Below are 17649 nucleotides of genomic sequence, written 5' to 3'. Positions count from 1 at the left end.
TGCCCTGTCGGATGAAGAATTCCACCATCGTCAGGCTGCCTGTCGGCGGTAGCCTGGCGGTGGTGGAGGGCACCCTGTGGCGGTCCCCATGCCTTCATTATGTGGCGGTCGACACTGCCATGCTGGTGGCAGTGATTTCCGCTGCCACCAGCATAGCGGTCTTGACCGCCAGGTTCATAATGAGGGCCAAGGTGTCACTGTCGCTGTAGAGTTGAGTCGTCACATCTCTATGGCATCCAGTGGGTGAAAAATATGGTGGATCAGGGCAAATCTTATCTTACCTTTTTGGCACCGGGCGCCCTGCCAGCCTGCAGGACAAACACACTTGTTCACGTCAATGCACTTCCCTCCATTCTGGCATGGAGGTGTACAGAGTGCTGCAGAAAAGAAAAAACAAATCTCAGGCACATGTCATCTTCCAAAGTCCTCACACACCCCACAATATGGATTTACATACTTGGCTCTACTGATGCTGCAGACATAGTCTAAATTACATACCCAGGTTTTTTCATGCTGCAGAAATAGTCTAATTACATACCTGGGTCTACTCAAGCTGCAGACATATTTTAATTACATACCCAGGACTACTCATGCTGCAGACACCGTCTAATTACATACCCAGATCTACTCATACTGCAGACACCGTCTAATTACATACCCAGGTCTACTCATCCTGCAGACAACGTCTCATTACATACCCAGGTCTACTCATACTGCAGACATATTCTACTTACATGCCAGGGTCTACTCATGCTGCAGACCTACTCTAATTACATGCCAGGGTCATGCCATGCTACATGATTTAGAATTAGGGGGAGGGGGTTACTCCGTCACAAACGTGACTGATATCCCATCCACGGTATTACAATCCCATTACAGCCCATTATAGATTATCCCTCCCAACCCTCCCCAGCAAAAACCAGACTACCCACAACTCACCCAAACCAATATCCCCTATACCCTAGGTCCTCCCCCCATACTATACCACAGCTTCCCATCAAAGCACCATCACATCAAGAGGAAAGAGATGAAGCAGCTAAAAATCCTACTCTTCAATGCAAGATCCATGAACCAAAACTGTTTCAACATATTTGGTCTATTCTCAGAAATCATACCATTCCCCACCTTCATTACAGAAACATGGCTTAGCAAAAACTCTACACCCACATGCCACAAAGCCACCCCACTGGAAATTTGGCATCAACAACAAAAATCATATTGGCAAAATTTGAGGAGGCCTAGCAGTCATCCACAGAAAATTGCTAAAAATAACACACATCAAAAACCTCACCACGGACACCACGGAATCCTTTGTGATAAGATGTCACCTCACTCCAACTCTAACTTACTCCTTCCGCCTAATATATAGAACACTGCCCAGCAATGCACATTTAAAGATATCTTACTATATACACTGACCATCTAAATCATCACAATCTATACATTCAAGAAGACAACAACATGTGGATTGACAGGGAGAATCTAACTACAACCACAGCTATCACAACAAAGCTTGAGGCCTTCGACCTCCAAAAAATTGTTTCTGGACCAACTCAGTCCACTGGACACACTCTGAATTTCATATTTGCTCTCCGTGGACAGTCCACAGAGGCAGACAAAACACCTGTAAGCTTGAATGACCACAACTTCATTACCTTTAGGATTAACACATCTATTGTAAAGAACACTTCAGAGACAGCCACAACCACCAACAAAACACTCAAGCACACAATGGAAAAAACTAGGCTTTCAAAAACTCAACTTCCATCTTGAAAAAAACCCAAGAACAATACAACCACAAGACATATACAACTTCTACAGCTGGGTCTCCAGTTTACGGGACATATAGATATTAATAAAAACCATATCCAACGTCAACCACAGAAAGAAAACCACACGTATTAATAACAACATCACAAAAACAATGAAAACACAACTACTACACAAGTGGAGGAAATTAAGAGATGAAAACAGAGCATACAGAACAAGTATCAGAACGACAAACAAACAGCACTATTCCACCCACATAATTGAAGCGGACTGCTGTTTTAACAAACTTCATCAGAATCTAGCAACTAAACAGCCCAGTTCCAAACCCTCTGTGGCACAATTTCCATGAAACTGAACTAAAAAATTACAATGTTAGAACATTACCTTAAAGAGGATACAGCAGATAACACCACCCCAAAACATGGCCCAACCAAGATAGAAAGAGACAAAATCAATAATCTAGCACTAAATACTTTCGATACCCACTCAGAAAAAGGTTTGTGTGATATATCATCAAAATCAGACGGTCAGGATCACCGTCAGACCGGACACCTCCAAAAATGGTTAAAGATAACATTCACGCAACCTATGCAGGGGAGGTAGCTGGAAGCTACTCTACAAGTCCCTGGTGTAGGAAGCTGGCCTGGTGTATGGTGGACACCTATGGTTTTTGCACCTGTTACTAGGTCCAGGCAACACATATTAGTTAGTGAGACAGTGTCTAGGAAGCCAGGGCTCTCTAGTGGTAGCTGTGGTGAGCAGCCAAGACTTACCTAGGAGGAATGTAAAGCACTTGCAACACCACAGCAGTCACACAGTAGCTTATCACACATTAAAGAAACCACACAGTGTTGCAAAATTAAAGGTACTTTATTACAGTAACACTGAACTAGATTACGTATAGGCAGACCCCCAACTGGAGGTAAATACAACTATAGATATATATATACAGTAAGTATTAGGAATTAGCATAGAAACACAACAAGCATTGGCAAGAAATAGTAGAAAATAGCTAGGGCCCTATAGGGGGCCAAATCATATACTAAACTAGTGGAATCCGAAGTTAGGTCCCCCACCCAAGGATTTGGAGTAGTTAGAAGGGAGCTGGGAGAACTCGGGAATCCAAGAGGTGAGTACCTAGTGACCCACAGCAACCAAGACAGCAGAGGTAAGTTACTTGGTCTTCCCAAAGACTAACAAGGGGACTTGGAAAAGGAAGATTGCAAGACCAGGACCAGTCCAGTGGAACCCAACGGTGAATTCCGGATGAAGAGGATCTGCAAAAGGAGGAGAGAGAGTCCAGTCCACGCAGGAGTGTCTAGGTGGGGCAGAAGCCACTATCCACCCTTCTGTGGATGAAGATCCAAGTCGACGAGGGAAGATGAAGATCAGCTTTGGAGCCCAGGAGCTGCAGAGAGGCCCTTGGAGTCATGCAGATGATATCCAACGCCGGTCGCCGTATCACAGATGGTCAGTAGGACCACCAACAAGACGTGGCGAACGCAAATCTGGGAATAAGAGGATTTACAGAGAAGAAGAGGACCAGCAAGGTCCAGGAGCCTCGACCCTTGGAGGGAAGTCGGGGCTGACCATCAGCAGTCGGGAAAGCAAACAGAAGCAGTCATAACCCCCACAGGCAACCTACTGGCAGCAGGCACAGTAAGTTGCAGTGAGGCCCAGTTAGCACACGTGGAGAGGAGTCCCACCTCGCTGGTGCAGCAGAGGAGAGACTGTCCTTGCAAGGATGAAGTGCTGGGGGCCAGGGCTACTTGGAGCCTGAAGATCCCTTGGAGCAGGAGTCAACAAGCCCTGGTTGCTGCAAGAGTTGTGGTGCACAGGGGGTACTGTCCTGCAAGGAGGGGCAAGGGCTCACCGTCTCCCAAGTTGAACAGAGGGCAGAGAGGACCAAGAGGACCCCTCAGAACCATTACCTGTGTTTGAGGATCCATGTAGTTCCTGTGGAGAGCAGACCCCAGCAGCCAGACGTCGTTGCCTTAGGAGACTGCGGATGCAGGGGAGTGACTCCTTCACTCCAAGGGAGATTCCTTCTTGCTTCTTTGGTGCAGCTGAAGACTTGCCAACCTCAGAGGAAGGAGCTGAAGAAACAATGTTGCAAGGTGAGGTCGTCTCTGGAGTTGCATGCTTGTTTGGTTCCTGTGAAGTCCAGCAGCGGCTCCGGTGGCCAGGAGCAGAAGAGGTTGATGCAGAGAAGTCCTGGTGGAGTCTTGCATGCCAAATCTGGGGTCCCACCCACAAGGGTATCCCAATATAGCCCTAACAAGGGGCTTGGTCACTCTGCAGGGTGACCAATTATCAGAGGGGGTCACTGACGTCAGTCACCTGTCCTGACCAACCCAATCCCAATATAGCCCTAACAAGGGGCTTGGTCACTCTGCAGGGTGACCAATTATCAGAGGGGGTCACTGACGTCAGTCACCTGTCCTGACCAACCAGATGCTCCCAGAGGGCCCCTGCACATCTTGTTTCCCAGATGGCAGAATCAAGTGGCCACCTGGAGGAGCTCTGAGTACTACCCCTGCGGTGGTGATGGACAGGGGAGTGGTCACTCCCCTTCCCTTTTTGTAGTTTCGCACCAGAGCAGGGACCGGGGGTCCCTGGACTAGTGCAAACCAGATTATGCAAGGGGGGCACCAAATGTGCCCTTCAAAACAAGCCAGTGGTGCCCCTCCCCAGCCTTGTAACACCTATTTCCAAAGGAGAGGTGTAGGAAGTTGGCTCTGTATGTGCTATTTCAAAGTAAGGAATAGCATGCACAGAGTCCAAGGGTTCCCCTTAGAGGTAAAATAGTGGTAAAAAGAGATAATACTAATGCTCTATTTTGTGGTAGTGTGGTCGAGCAGTAGGCTTATCCAAGGAGTAGTGTTAAGCATTTGTTGTACATACACATAGACAATAAATGAGGTACACACACTCAGAGACAAATCCAGCCAATAGGTTTTGTATAGAAAAATATCTTTTCTTAGTTTATTTTAAGAACCACAGGTTCAAATTTAACATGTAATATCTTGTTTGAAAGGTATTGCAGGTAAGTACATTAGGAACTTTGAATCATTTCAATTGCATGTATACTTTTCAAGTTATTCCCCAATAGCTATTTCAAAAGTGGACACTTAGTGCAATTTTCACAGTTCCTGGGGGAGGTAAGTTTTTGTTAGTTTTACCAGGTAAGTAAGACACTTACAGGGTTCAGTTCTTGGTCCAAGGTAGCCCACCGTTGGGGGTTCAGAGCAACCCCAAAGTTACCACACCAGCAGCTCAGGGCCGGTCAGGTGCAGAGTTCAAAGTGGTGCCCAAAACGCATAGGCTTCAATGGAGAGAAGGGGGTGCCCCGGTTCCAGTCTGCCAGCAGGTAAGTACCCGCGTCTTCGGAGGGCAGACCAGGGGGGTTTTGTAGGGCACCGGGGGGGACACAAGCCCACACAGAAATTTCACCCTCAGCGGCGCGGGGGCGGCCGGGTGCAGTGTTAGAACAAGCGTCGGGTTCGCAATGGAAGTCAATGAGAGATCAAGGGATCTCTTCAGCGCTGCAGGCAGGCAAGGAGGGGCTTCCTCGGGGAAACCTCCACTTGGGCAAGGGAGAGGGACTCCTGGGGGTCACTTCTGCAGTGAAAGTCCGGTCCTTCAGGTCCTGGGGGCTGCGGGTGCAGGGTCTTTTCCAGGCGTCGGGACTTAGGTTTCAGAGAGTCGCGGTCAGGGGAAGCCTCGGGATTCCCTCTGCAGGCGGCGCTGTGGGGGCTCAGGGGGGACAGGTTTTGGTACTCACAGTCGTAGAGTAGTCCGGGGGTCCTCCCTGAGGTGTTGGTTCTCCACCAGCCGAGTCGGGGTCGCCGGGTGCAGTGTTGCAAGTCTCACGCTCCTTGCGGGGAGATTGCAGGGTTCTTTAAAGCTGCTTCTTTGGATAAAGTTGCAGTCTTTTTGGAGCAGGTCCGCTGTCCTCGGGAGTTTCTTGTCGTCGTCGAAGCAGGGCAGTCCTCAGAGGATTCAGAGGTCGCTGGTCCCTTTGGAAGGCGTCGCTGGAGCAGAGTTCTTTGGAAGGCAGGAGACAGGCCGGTGAGTTTCTGGAGCCAAGGCAGTAGTTGTCTTCTGGTCTTCCTCTGCAGGGGTTTTCAGCTAGGCAGTCCTTCTTCTTGTTGTTGCAGGAATCTCATTTTCTAGGGTTCAGGGTAGCCCTTAAATACTAAATTTAAGGGCGTGTTTAGGTCTGGGGGGTTAGTAGCCAATGGCTACTAGCCCTGAGGGTGGGTACACCCTCTTTGTGCCTCCTCCCAAGGGGAGGGGGTCACAATCCTAACCCTATTGGGGGAATCCTCCATCTGCAAGATGGAGGATTTCTAAAAGTTAGAGTCACCTCAGCTCAGGACACCTTAGGGGCTGTCCTGACTGGCCAGTGACTCCTCCTTGTTATTCTCATTATTTTCTCCGGCCTTGCCGCCAAAAGTGGGGGCCGGGGCCGGAGGGGGCGGGCAACTCCACTTGCTGGAGTGTCCTGCGGTGCTGTGACAAAGGGGTGAGCCTTTGAGGCTCACCGCCAGGTGTTACAGCTCCTGCCTGGGGGAGGTGTTAGCATCTCCACCCAGTGCAGGCTTTGTTACTGGCCTCAGAGTGACAAAGGCACTCTCCCCATGAGGCCAGCAACATGTCTCTAGTGTGGCAGGCTGCTGGAACTAGTCAGCCTACACAGATAGTCGGTTAAGTTTCAGGGGGCACCTCTAAGGTGCCCTCTGGGGTGTATTTTGCAATAAAATGTACACTGGCATCAGTGTGCATTTATTGTGCTGAGAAGTTTGATACCAAACTTCCCAGTTTTCAGTGTAGCCATTATGGTGCTGTGGAGTTCGTGTAAAACAGACTCCCAGACCATATACTCTTATGGCTACCCTGCACTTACAATTTCTAAGGTTTTGCTTAGACACTGTAGGGGTACAGTGCTCATGCACTGGTACCCTCACCTATGGTATAGTGCACCCTGCCTTAGGGCTGTAAGGCCTGCTAGAGGGGTGTCTTACCTATACTGCATAGGCAGTGAGAGGCTGGCATGGCACCCTGAGGGGAGTGCCATGTCGACTTACTCGTTTTGTCCTCACTAGCACACACAAGCTGGCAAGCAGGGTGTCTGTGCTGAGTGAGAGGTCTCCAGGGTGGCATAAGACATGCTGCAGCCCTTAGAGACCTTCCTTGGCATCAGGGCCCTTGGTACTAGAAGTACCAGTTACAAGGGACTTATCTGGATGCCAGGGTCTGCCAATTGTGGATACAAAAGTACAGGTTAGGGAAAGAACACTGGTGCTGGGGCCTGGTTAGCAGGCCTCAGCACAGTTTCAATTGTAAACATAGCATCAGCAAAGGCAAAAAGTCAGGGGGCAACCATGCCAAGGAGGCATTTCCTTACAAGAGGGTGTTGCATCCCCTCTCCTACAAGAAATCCTTTGTTCTGCCTTCCCTTGCTTGAGGTTGTCAAGCACAAGAAGGGCAGAAACCTGTCTGAGGGGCTTCAGCAGTGTGGGCTGCCTGCAAACCCTGGAATACTGGTAGGAACAATACTGGGGGGGGGTCCTCTAAGGATCCCCCTAAGTGCATGGAATCATATCACTATACTAGCATTACTATTGGGGTATGATTCCGACATGTTTGATACCAAACATACCTAGGTTCGGAGTTACCATTATGTAGCTGGACCACAGATTGACCTGTGGCCAGTACGTGGGTAAAGTGGCTTCTGTGCACTTACGAAGACTAGTGCATTAGAACTGAAGTTCGTAGGGGCACCTCTGCTCATGCACGGGTGCCCTCACAAACAGGAACCAGCACCCTACACTCTGGGCCTACCATAGGTGTGACTCACAGTGATCTGGTGCAGTGACCAGAATTGAAAGGCTGCATGCACCTTTTCACACAGCCTGCAATAGCAGGCCTGCAGACGCAGTTTGCATGGGCTCCCGTGGGTGGAATAATACATGCTGCAGCCCATGGGGGAGCCCTGGTATATCAATGCACTGAATACCTAGGGACTTACGGGGTACACCAGTATGCCAATTGTGGGGTGTAAAGGGTACCAAAGCAACCACATTTAGAGGAGAAAGCATCATCATTGTAGTCCTGGTTAGCAGGATCCCAGTGAAAACAGTCTAAACACACTGATAGACAGGCAAAAAGTGTGGGTAGCCATGCCAAAAAGAGTGACTTTCCAAAACTTTAAACTAGGTTCACTCCCACTGTAGGAAAGTGGCCCTCTATGTGGTATGTGAATACCGTGTAAAGGGTCCAGGGGTTCCCCAGTGAGTGGACAGAGCTTTGTATGTAATCCCCAAGTGCTCTATTTAGGGGTAGTGAGATCAGGCAGGCTTAGGCTTAAAACAGAGGAGTGCAAGGCATCTACAAATATACACAATAGTCAATAAATGAGACACACGACTCAAGAAGGAGATCCACACCAATTTATAAAAATACCAAGTATCTTTATATATGTTTAGGCATCAGAGAAAAATCGTTCAGGTAAGTACATTTTTAAAAACAAATTCTTTTCACTTTAAAAAGTGGACATAGTGCAATTTCTGAGTTATGGGGGGAAAAATAAGTTCTGCAATCAGGTACTGTTTGATGACTTACGGGACCAATCTCCGAGACTTAAGGTGAGTATTAGGCAAGGGTCAGGACCACACCAGCAGGTCACTCCCGGAGGCACTGGGGCGGCCGGGTGCAGAGGTGTAGTTCAGCGTTGAGTGCCCAATGTATTTCAATGGGGATTGGTCTCCGTGGAACAAGGCTGCAGGCTCTGGCTACGAAGCGAGTAGGGGACAACCAACAGGTAGGTTACAAACTTGGGGTGCTTGCAGACGTAGGTACACCTTTGGTCCTCTTCTCTCCGGGTTATTGGTGACGGATGCAGAGGTGTCCTTTGGTGTCAAGTTTCTGTGTCCAGGAGCACTCGTAGTTTAGGGGTCCTGTGGTCTGAGGCTGCAGATTTGAGCTCAGGAGAGCTGGGAGACTTTGCTGACACCAAGGGTCCACTTCAATTCAGGCCAGAGGTGACAGGTACAGTCAGGGCCGGCTTTAGCGCTGGTGGCACCGTGTGCAACAGTCTTTTTTGGTGCCACCCCCACCCTATTACCACCTTCTCGGATTCCCTCACTACTACCTGGAAAATGTGCCCCTCATCTCTCCTTAGCCCCCTCTTTCACACACATTCATTTGTCTTAAAGCGCTTGTAAAGGCTAGCTTTACTAATCCACTCAGCTATCCACATAAAATATAGTTCTGTTATTTGCAGCAGACATATTAACCTACTATGCTACTTTCTGGTGAGTCAAAGCTGCCGCTGGACAAAACTCCCATCCCTATCCCTAGCAGGAACATTAATCACAAGAGGTATCTTGACATTTGAATTGCTTTCTGAAGGTTGGACGCACAAGAAACTTTTCAGAAGGTGCTTTTAAATCGCAAGTTTCATAGGTTATTGCTTAAAACAGCGCCCCCCTGAGGCCAGCGCCCCCCAACCCAGGTCAGCACCCGGTGTGGCCGCACTGCTCGCACCACCCTAAAGCCGGCCCTGGGTGCAGTGGTTGTTTTAGGCATCAGGTTTCTCTCACCACAGAAGCCGCGGGAGAGGGGCCTGCATACAGAGGCTGCAGACGACTACGGGGAGTCCAGGAGGGGTGAAACCACAGTGGACTCAAACTCTGGGAAGCTGGGGAATCTTGTTGGCACCGGTGGTCTACTTCACTGTGGGTCGGCGATGGCAGGTACAGTGGTAACTTCTGGTGTCACTTCTTGGCGGTTCCGGAGGCTTCAGAGTCCCTTCTTTTGAAGGTTTTTGGAGAACAGGTCAGCTGTTCATGGAAGGCCTTGAGTCTTTATTGAAGGCAGGCAGTCCGCCCAGGTTTCTGGAGTCACAGCTGTAGGATGTGTCAACTTTGGCACAGATTTTGATGAAGGATGCAGACAGGCTGGCGGGGTTGGTACCATGTCAGATGCTTCTTTTCTCCTCTTCTGCTTGTGTGGCTCTTCTTTGTCCTTGGTCTTCTTAGGTCATCAGGATCTGCTTCTCTGCTGCCAGGGGCACCCCTAAATACTGAATGTAGGGGCATTAGGGATGTGTAGCGTAGCAGTCAGTGGGCTACTGACCCTTGGGGTCACTATGCCCCCTATATGACCAATTCCTGTAGGAAGTGGGCGTAACCCTGTCCCAGAATTCTTAAGTATGTCATCTGAAAGATGGCTACTTCTGAAAAGTCGTGTCCACCTCGCAGTAGCCCACCTTAGGGGTGGGACTAGCCTGGAGGTGGCACACCCACCTGACTAACTAATTTTCCCGTCTGTCCAGGTGCCAAATGGGCTCTGGACAGGGGGTGGCTTCCTCTCCTGTGAGGGGAGCCAGATTCACATTTCAAAGGTGGCAGCCCTTTGAGGCTTGCCCCCTTAGGAAGGCTAATCAGCAGGTCATCCTGTGGGAGTTGGTGTTACACCCTCTTCCCAGACAGGCTTTTGTTCTGGACCTCCTGAGAGCAGAAGGCTCTCACCCTAGGGGTCCAGAATGGTGTCTCAGGTGGCAGGCTGGTAGAAACCAGTCTGTGAGCACACCAGAGGCTGGTAGGGGTTTGGGGGCACCTCTAGGTGCCCTCTGGGTGCATTTATTGCTAAATCCAACTCTGGCATCAGTATGGGTTCACCAATATGAGATGTTTGATACCAAACATCCCTATCTTCCGTGAAGCCATCATATAGCTGAGTAACTTGTACTGACCAGTGCCCCGCACATGCATTTAAATGGCTTCCTGGGTCATTTACTATGTCTGAGAATCGACAAAGTCATAGCTGGGGCATATCTGCTTGTGTAGATAGGCCCTCACATATAATATTATGCACCCTGTCTTACGGCTGTAAGGCCTGCTGGAGGGGTGACTCACATATATTGCATGCAGTGTTAGGGGACATGGCACACAGTCTGTGTGCCAAGCCGTGTTTTCAATTCTGTCTGCACCAAGACACGCAGCCTGCAATGGCAGCCTGCCATGTGCTTGGTGAGGGGTCTGTTAGGGTGGCACAATTAGTGCTGCATCTCTTAGGGACCTCCTTTAGTACCCCAGGTCCTAGGTACCAGGGGTACAATTTACTAGGAACTTACAGAGGGTGCTAAAGGTTTTACCGATTGGGGTAACAACTGTGCAGTTTTGGGAAAGAGCTCTTGTACTGGGGACCTGGTTAGCAGGGAAATCACATCATGTACAGAAAAAAAGTGGGGCGGTAACCATGTCAAAGGAGGCACTTTCCTACACCCAGCTAAGCTGAAAACGTCCTACATTTGCCCACTCCTCAAAAAGAAAAAGTTCAATCCATCTGACCCACTAAACTATTGACCAATATTAGATGGCCCATCCCTGGGAAAGATATTGAAAGAGCAGCTTTCAAACTTCACAGAAGAAAATGACTTGTTATCAGACCAACAATCTGACTTCAGACAAGGCAGAGGCATAGTGTCAGTCATCATATCGATTTGAGATGACCTAAAACTCACAGTGAACAAGAACTATCAGTGGCATTTGACACTGTCCACCTCACAAGCTACTACATAGAATCCATTATCTTAGAATATGTGGGAATGCTCTAAAAAATACATACCTTCTTGCATCAGAGACAAAGGGCCTTGGCGGATGGGATACTCTGTCACAAGCCTGATGTATTTCCCATCCGCTGTATTACAAGTTCCAATATATCCTACGGAACTTGTAAAACGGCAGGCGGGATATCCGTCACATTTGTGACAGGGTATCCTATCCGCCAAGGTCGTAATCAGGCCCAAAGTGTAGTTTACCTACCACCTTTCATCAGCTCCTCACACATAATACTGTGACATCCTTTAGGGGTTCATTGCATCACCTCTATTATTCATCATCTACCTACGCCTGCTTTGGAGACCTGATTAAAGCATTCAACCTCACCTATCACAACTATGCAGAGAATAATTCTAAAAATGGAAGACCTCTGCAACTCAAAACTTGATGAATGCCTTTGCACCATACATAAATATTTAAGTAACCACCTGAAGCTTAATGCCTCAAAGACAGAAATCACGACCTTTCGGACAATGACAAAATACCAGCCTACCGGCATATTATCCAAGGAACTCGAGGCACATCCAACGCTACTAAGAGGTGTGAGAAACTTTGTGGTAAACATAGATTCAGACCTATCCTTGATACACCATGCCAATAGGGCATGGTGCACAAGCACATTCTGCACAGTCAAAACACTGTGCCTCAGGTTCCTATACCTGTGATACTAACAGAAGTTACAAGCCATACTCACTTTCATAATCACCAAGATTGACTATGCCAACAGCCTTTGCCTTGGAACACCCAGATTCATCATACACAAAATACTACTCATTCCAAATGCTGCCACAAGACTCCTCTTTGCCTTCCCCCAAGAGAACACATGACTACAGTCTTACAATCGCTCCACTGGCTACCTATAGCTAGAAGGGCAATGTTCAAGGCACTCTGCATCATCCAGAGAGCCTTCCAAGGAAAAGGACCATTATAACTTCAAGTTAAATTCAAGCAATGCAAACAAAACAGGACCCTGTGCTTCAGGCTTACACCATGAATCGTCATACCACCTAAATTTACGAAGCCTATCGGAGGCCCTGCTTAATCTATACAAGCTGCCAAGTACTGGAACTCCCTAACAGCCAAGATTCAAAGCATTCAGGAGCATATATACTTCAGAAGACAGTTGAAAACATGGCTATTTCCAAGATAACTATATCATTACGTAACCTTGGGAAGGAACTCGGAAAGGTAACAGCACCTTCAAGTACAATCTATACTTTATAGCCCACACAGAAGGAGCATCCTAACCAGCACACTACTTCCTATGACCAGGTGAATTATTGCGGGATGACCTATGGTTAGCCTAGGTATTATGTAGACATTCATGTTACCCTTCTGGCACACACTAATACTAACACCAGAAAACTTAGCAGTCTGTAACCACACATAGTTTATACAAGCTGCATAGTAAATACTTTGTTCTGCTTAATCCTCTTATACTCATAAGGCATATCTGCTATGGGTCTGGTCTCTCACCCATTACTGTATGAGCCCATAAACAAACCATCCCCACTGAACAGGCGTAGAATAGCTGAAGAGATCTGTCACATATTGCTGGCCAACCGGAGGACTCTAGTCTAGTCCACCACTGCAGGTCCCAGCTAGCTACATACTGGGACCAAAATAACAACCAGATATGGTAGGGTAGTAAGAATGTCCATCACATCAAATTTCTCCACCATCTTTATCTCCACCCCTGTGATTGAACAACCCAGTGCAGTAGTGAACTAGGTGGACCATGATCATATGAAATACTATAAAAGAACCTGTATAGCTGCTCATAGGTGCCAGCATACTGAAAAACATAAACTGCATGCCTGCATCTCATGCCTCTTCATCCACTACATTGCTAGTGCTACATCCCATAATATCATAAATGCATCTCTGTGGCCATCACGCACGACACTGAAACATTTCCCACATATATTCAAAAAGAAAGGCAGCACTCTTTCTTCATCCTATCACAGTGTATGATTGTACTCTATCTTTTTTGTTCCCAAGTTTTATCTGATTTGGCACTTGTTTTGCTTTGATTAAATCTTTAAAACACACTGGGTTTGAGAGCTTTACACCTTACAGGTCCTAAGTATCTTTCTGACCGCTTTTTGCATTACAGGACTCAAAGAACTTTGAGATTTTCTAACCGGAATTTGCTAGCCATCCCCTCTTTTAGGCATAAAACAGAAGGAGGAAAATCTTTTACTTTGTTAGATTCCAAAATCTGGAACAAGCTTCCTAAATCATATCGATTCATAGATAGTGAACCTTAAAACATGGCTTTTTCCCTAGCTGATGATTTTAGTAGACGATTGACTGAATGATCTTCAAGTTTAATTGGTGATCTTCTTCGTTGTCTGGGCCTTAATGTTAGCAAACACTTCTTTATCTGAAATAGCGCCAGGATGCTCAGTTCTGAGTGACAGTGTGCTCTATAATTTATGCAGTCATTCATTCTTAGGTAGTAGGTGCTATATAAATGTTGCAATACAAATCAATATAATACAATACCATAAGAATATTGGGAAACACCGTGCATTTGAGTGGGTTTTTTTGGTCTCAAGAGTTCACCACATTTCTTAAAATCTAAATGGTTGACACCTGCAGTTGTGAACAACTTACGTATGAGGCACTGCACCCCCCTGTAGTCCGAGGGGCACTGGCAGGTTTCTGGAGCGATGCATCGGCCTCCATTTGCACAAGGCAGCTCGCATACAGCTAGAGGGACAAATAAAGTCTTGTTAATTAAATCCAGAACGTTGCTTTGTTTGATGATGTTAAACAAATAGGTCTCCAAGCCCAAGCAAACATCATCAAACAAATTAAGTGATGGGCCATCCAATGAATGCTGTCATAATTCATAAAAATCCGGATTCCTCAACAAGCACAAAACCAACCCAGCCCTCATCGTGGCTATGACAACATCAGAGCCGGAGAGACTCAGCTCTGATACTCCTAGACCACCCAGCAGTATCAATACAATCACCCACCACACACTCCTCTCAAGGCTGCACAGGATAGGCGTCCAAGGAGCCTCTCTCGGATGGATCGCCTCTTTCCTCACCGTAAGAACGCAAAAAATCCAGAGCTGAGAAGGGATTTTACTGGAGTAGTCCAACAGACTGTGCCACTTACATGTGGGTGTAGTAGGTCCTCAGAATGTAAATCCTGACTGGAGGAAGGGGATGAGAGGGAACATCAGTTAGATTATTTTCCTCTCATCTTCATTACTCTGATCGCCCCTTCCTTGTCCCAAAACTTAAAAGCCACCCTGCATCCCAGAGTTCTTTTCTTTATTCCTGGTGTCCAAGGGTAGTTACTCATCAGGGATTACGAGTGACGCCTCTCATGGCTCCTCCCAGGATAGAGGCATGAGTAATGGAATTGTAAATGTTTTTTTGTTTAAATCAGCAGTGTTTTGCAAACCTGGGATGGGTTGGGGAGAATCGGAAGAAAGAAGCTTACTAAGAAGTAATCAACTGGTTATTTATCGTTACAAATGCACATTTCCATGCCATTTGACGGTGTGCCCTTGGTCCTGCAGCCCCTTATGCCCCCAAAACTGAGAATTCTTCCTCACGAAAAGGGGCAATCTTTATTGCAGTTTGGATCATCAGCTGTAACTGGTGAATCAGCAGTGACATTTGGTGAGTCTGTCGTATGTCACAGTCCACACTTAGGAAGTGCTCCAGTCACAAAGTCACTTTTTTGTATACCAGAGTCACAAACTTGGCCAGCAAGTTATTGGCAAAGTCCATGTCTTACTTTGAAATTTTGGCATCATACAAATGGTCGAAACGTGCTCTACAAATGCTAATAACATAACATACCATAACAGCAATGCTGATCTTCAGATCAGTTGGTGCTGATTGCTCTGATAGCTCTTAATGCTTTTAGGGTGGCCCAGTGACAACTAGGCTTGGAGACCTCACTAACAGATGCAGTTCTGAATGAAGTATGTGAGAGCATCAAACAGGTAAAATAGTACTTTGGTGCCCCAAATCTGCATAGAATTGTAGCCAGACTACCTCTATGAGGTTTGTTTGGGAGTTCAGATTTATTAACCTCCAGCTGGATGGACGGTGGGGCTGTAGATTGATAACTAGGTACGCTGACCGCTCCGAAGGTCTGCACTGCTGGGGGTCATTGACATGTGCACCTTCCTGGGTCTTTATGAATGAGATAGCCTTACCTGATTGGCAGCCAGGACCGGTCCAGCCAGAAGGGCAGAGGCAGGTGTTGGAGCGCATGCACGTCCCGCCATGCGCACAAGGTGGGGCACACATTGCTAAAGAGACAAAGAGAGGGACATGGCAGTGTCACTGTGCAGTACAGCTGAAAGCAGCATTTTTCCGAAGATTTCCAACAATGTGCACCTTGCACAGTAATACGTTTAGCTCATACAACTACAGCACTGTTTTCAATGCCTCCTTTGTGAGAGTTCCTCGTTCTCCTTGTAAGAACCAGCAACCGCCTTTGGCCAATGACAGCTAAGACAGTCACACTGTCAATCACACCCAAACAACCCCTACCAGCCAATCAGTGAAGCTCCCTCCTCACTGTCCTATCTGTAGCCTCTGTACATGTAGTAATACAAAAGAGCTCTGGGTGACTGGCCTGTTAGCTCCCTCAGTTTTTAAGTATATTTAGTGGATTCTTGGGTCCAGGTATTGAGTTGGGTGGGGTGATGAAAAATCAATAAATTCGGCCCAAGGGCAGGAACCAGCATTCTAGGAAATGTGAAGACTCTCAAATTGCAGGGACCATGGGGGACATTCATTTTTTAATTGGTTCCTTTGCTACAATATCAATAACAAACGTTATATGAATGCAATCTGCTTCTGTGGCCAGTAAACATATTTATTACAATCAAAGTAACCACTAAAGCACACATCAAACAGTTTGGGGGTCATTCTGACCCCGGCCGGCGGCGAAAGCCGCCGGCCTGGCTGGAACCGCCAGAATACAGCTGCGCGGTCAAAAGACCGCTGCGGGTATTCTGGGTTTCCCGCTGGGCTGGCGGGCGACCGGCAGAAGGCCGCCCGCCAGCCCAGCGGGAAACACCCTTCCATGAGGATGCCGGCTCCGAATGGAGCCGGCAGAGTGGAAGGGGTGCGACGGGTGCAGTTGCACCCGTCGCGATTTTCAGTGTCTGCATGGCAGACACTGAAAATCTTTGTGGGGCCCTGTTACGGGGGCCCCTGCAGTGCCCATGCCATTGGCATGGGCACTGCAGGGGCCCCACGACACCCCATACCGCCATTCTGTTCCTGGCGGCCAAAACCACCAGGAACAGGATGGCGGTATGGGGGTCGGAATCCCCATGGCGGCGCAGCAAGCTGCGCCGCCATGGAGGATTCCCCAGGGCAGCGGGAAACCGGCGGTACACCGCCGGTTTTCCGTTTCTGACCGCGGCTGTACCGCCGCGGTCAGAATGCCCATGGGAGCACCGCCAGCCTGTTGGCGGTGCTCCCGCGGTCTTTGGCCCTGGCGGATTTTACCGCCAGGGTCAGAATGACCCCCTTTATGTCTTGGGCCACATATCACTGAAACCCTCTCTCTCAAACTAAAAACATTTTACCCTATTGCAACATGCAACTTATTTTATATGTATTATATTTGAATGGGAGGTGATGGTATCCAAAGGTATAACTATATATACCTATGAAATAATTTTTTGCAATTAATGGTGTTGGAGAAGTGTCTTTACTTTAACCCACACTATTTATTAACAGTGTTATAATAGAATTAACATATAGCTCGTAAGATACGAATGTTACCCTTTGTGAATGCATTGCTGTACAAGAAGTGGACATAAAAACAGAAAAAAACTTTATATATTCGTAATTTGGGGACCTTTTCCAACCTTGTGCCATCAGAATCAGTCCTAGGAAAAGCTTTAGAAAGGTATTTGCTTAGTTCTCTGTTTTTAGAAGGCTCAAGGAATCCCCAGTCACTCTGTCAAGCCTAAGTATGTTGTTATTTCCACTTAGTCAGAAAAGCCCCCCCCACGTCTGTCTCCTTAGAAGTTAGCTTATTCCATATGTCTATAGCTCGATAGTAACTGGTCAGCAAAGATGGCAAGGCAAATACACCAAACATTTCCAGAGATAGAAGGATGTTGATACATAGAAACTGATTTGTTTAAGCCAATAACTTACACCAATACATCCAAGGGCGAATCCTTAAACCACATACTGCAAAAGGAAGCTTTACGTGAAGAGCCTGTCCAACAATGGTCACTCCAAAATGT

The 17649-nt window shown here is 47.5% G+C and overlaps 1 protein-coding gene across 1 annotated transcript in view; it reads right to left on the bottom strand.

Annotated features, from left to right (window-relative positions):
* Nucleotides 1-17649, bottom strand: part of LOC138282912 (latent-transforming growth factor beta-binding protein 4-like) — a 269263-nt gene that overhangs the window by 69747 nt on the left and 181867 nt on the right. Inside the window, exons 16-18 of the mRNA XM_069220935.1 lie at nucleotides 15589-15684; nucleotides 14019-14114; nucleotides 282-377 (exon numbers count right to left, since the gene is read on the bottom strand). Of these exons, the coding sequence (XP_069077036.1) occupies nucleotides 282-377; nucleotides 14019-14114; nucleotides 15589-15684 (288 nt within the window). The remainder of the gene's footprint in view (nucleotides 1-281; nucleotides 378-14018; nucleotides 14115-15588; nucleotides 15685-17649) is intronic.

The sequence above is a fragment of the Pleurodeles waltl genome, chromosome 2_2 (assembly GCF_031143425.1).
Source record: "Pleurodeles waltl isolate 20211129_DDA chromosome 2_2, aPleWal1.hap1.20221129, whole genome shotgun sequence".
Lineage (NCBI taxonomy): Eukaryota > Metazoa > Chordata > Amphibia > Caudata > Salamandridae > Pleurodeles > Pleurodeles waltl.
Note: the sequence above shows the minus strand (reverse complement) of the source record. Positions and strands in the feature narration are given on the sequence as shown.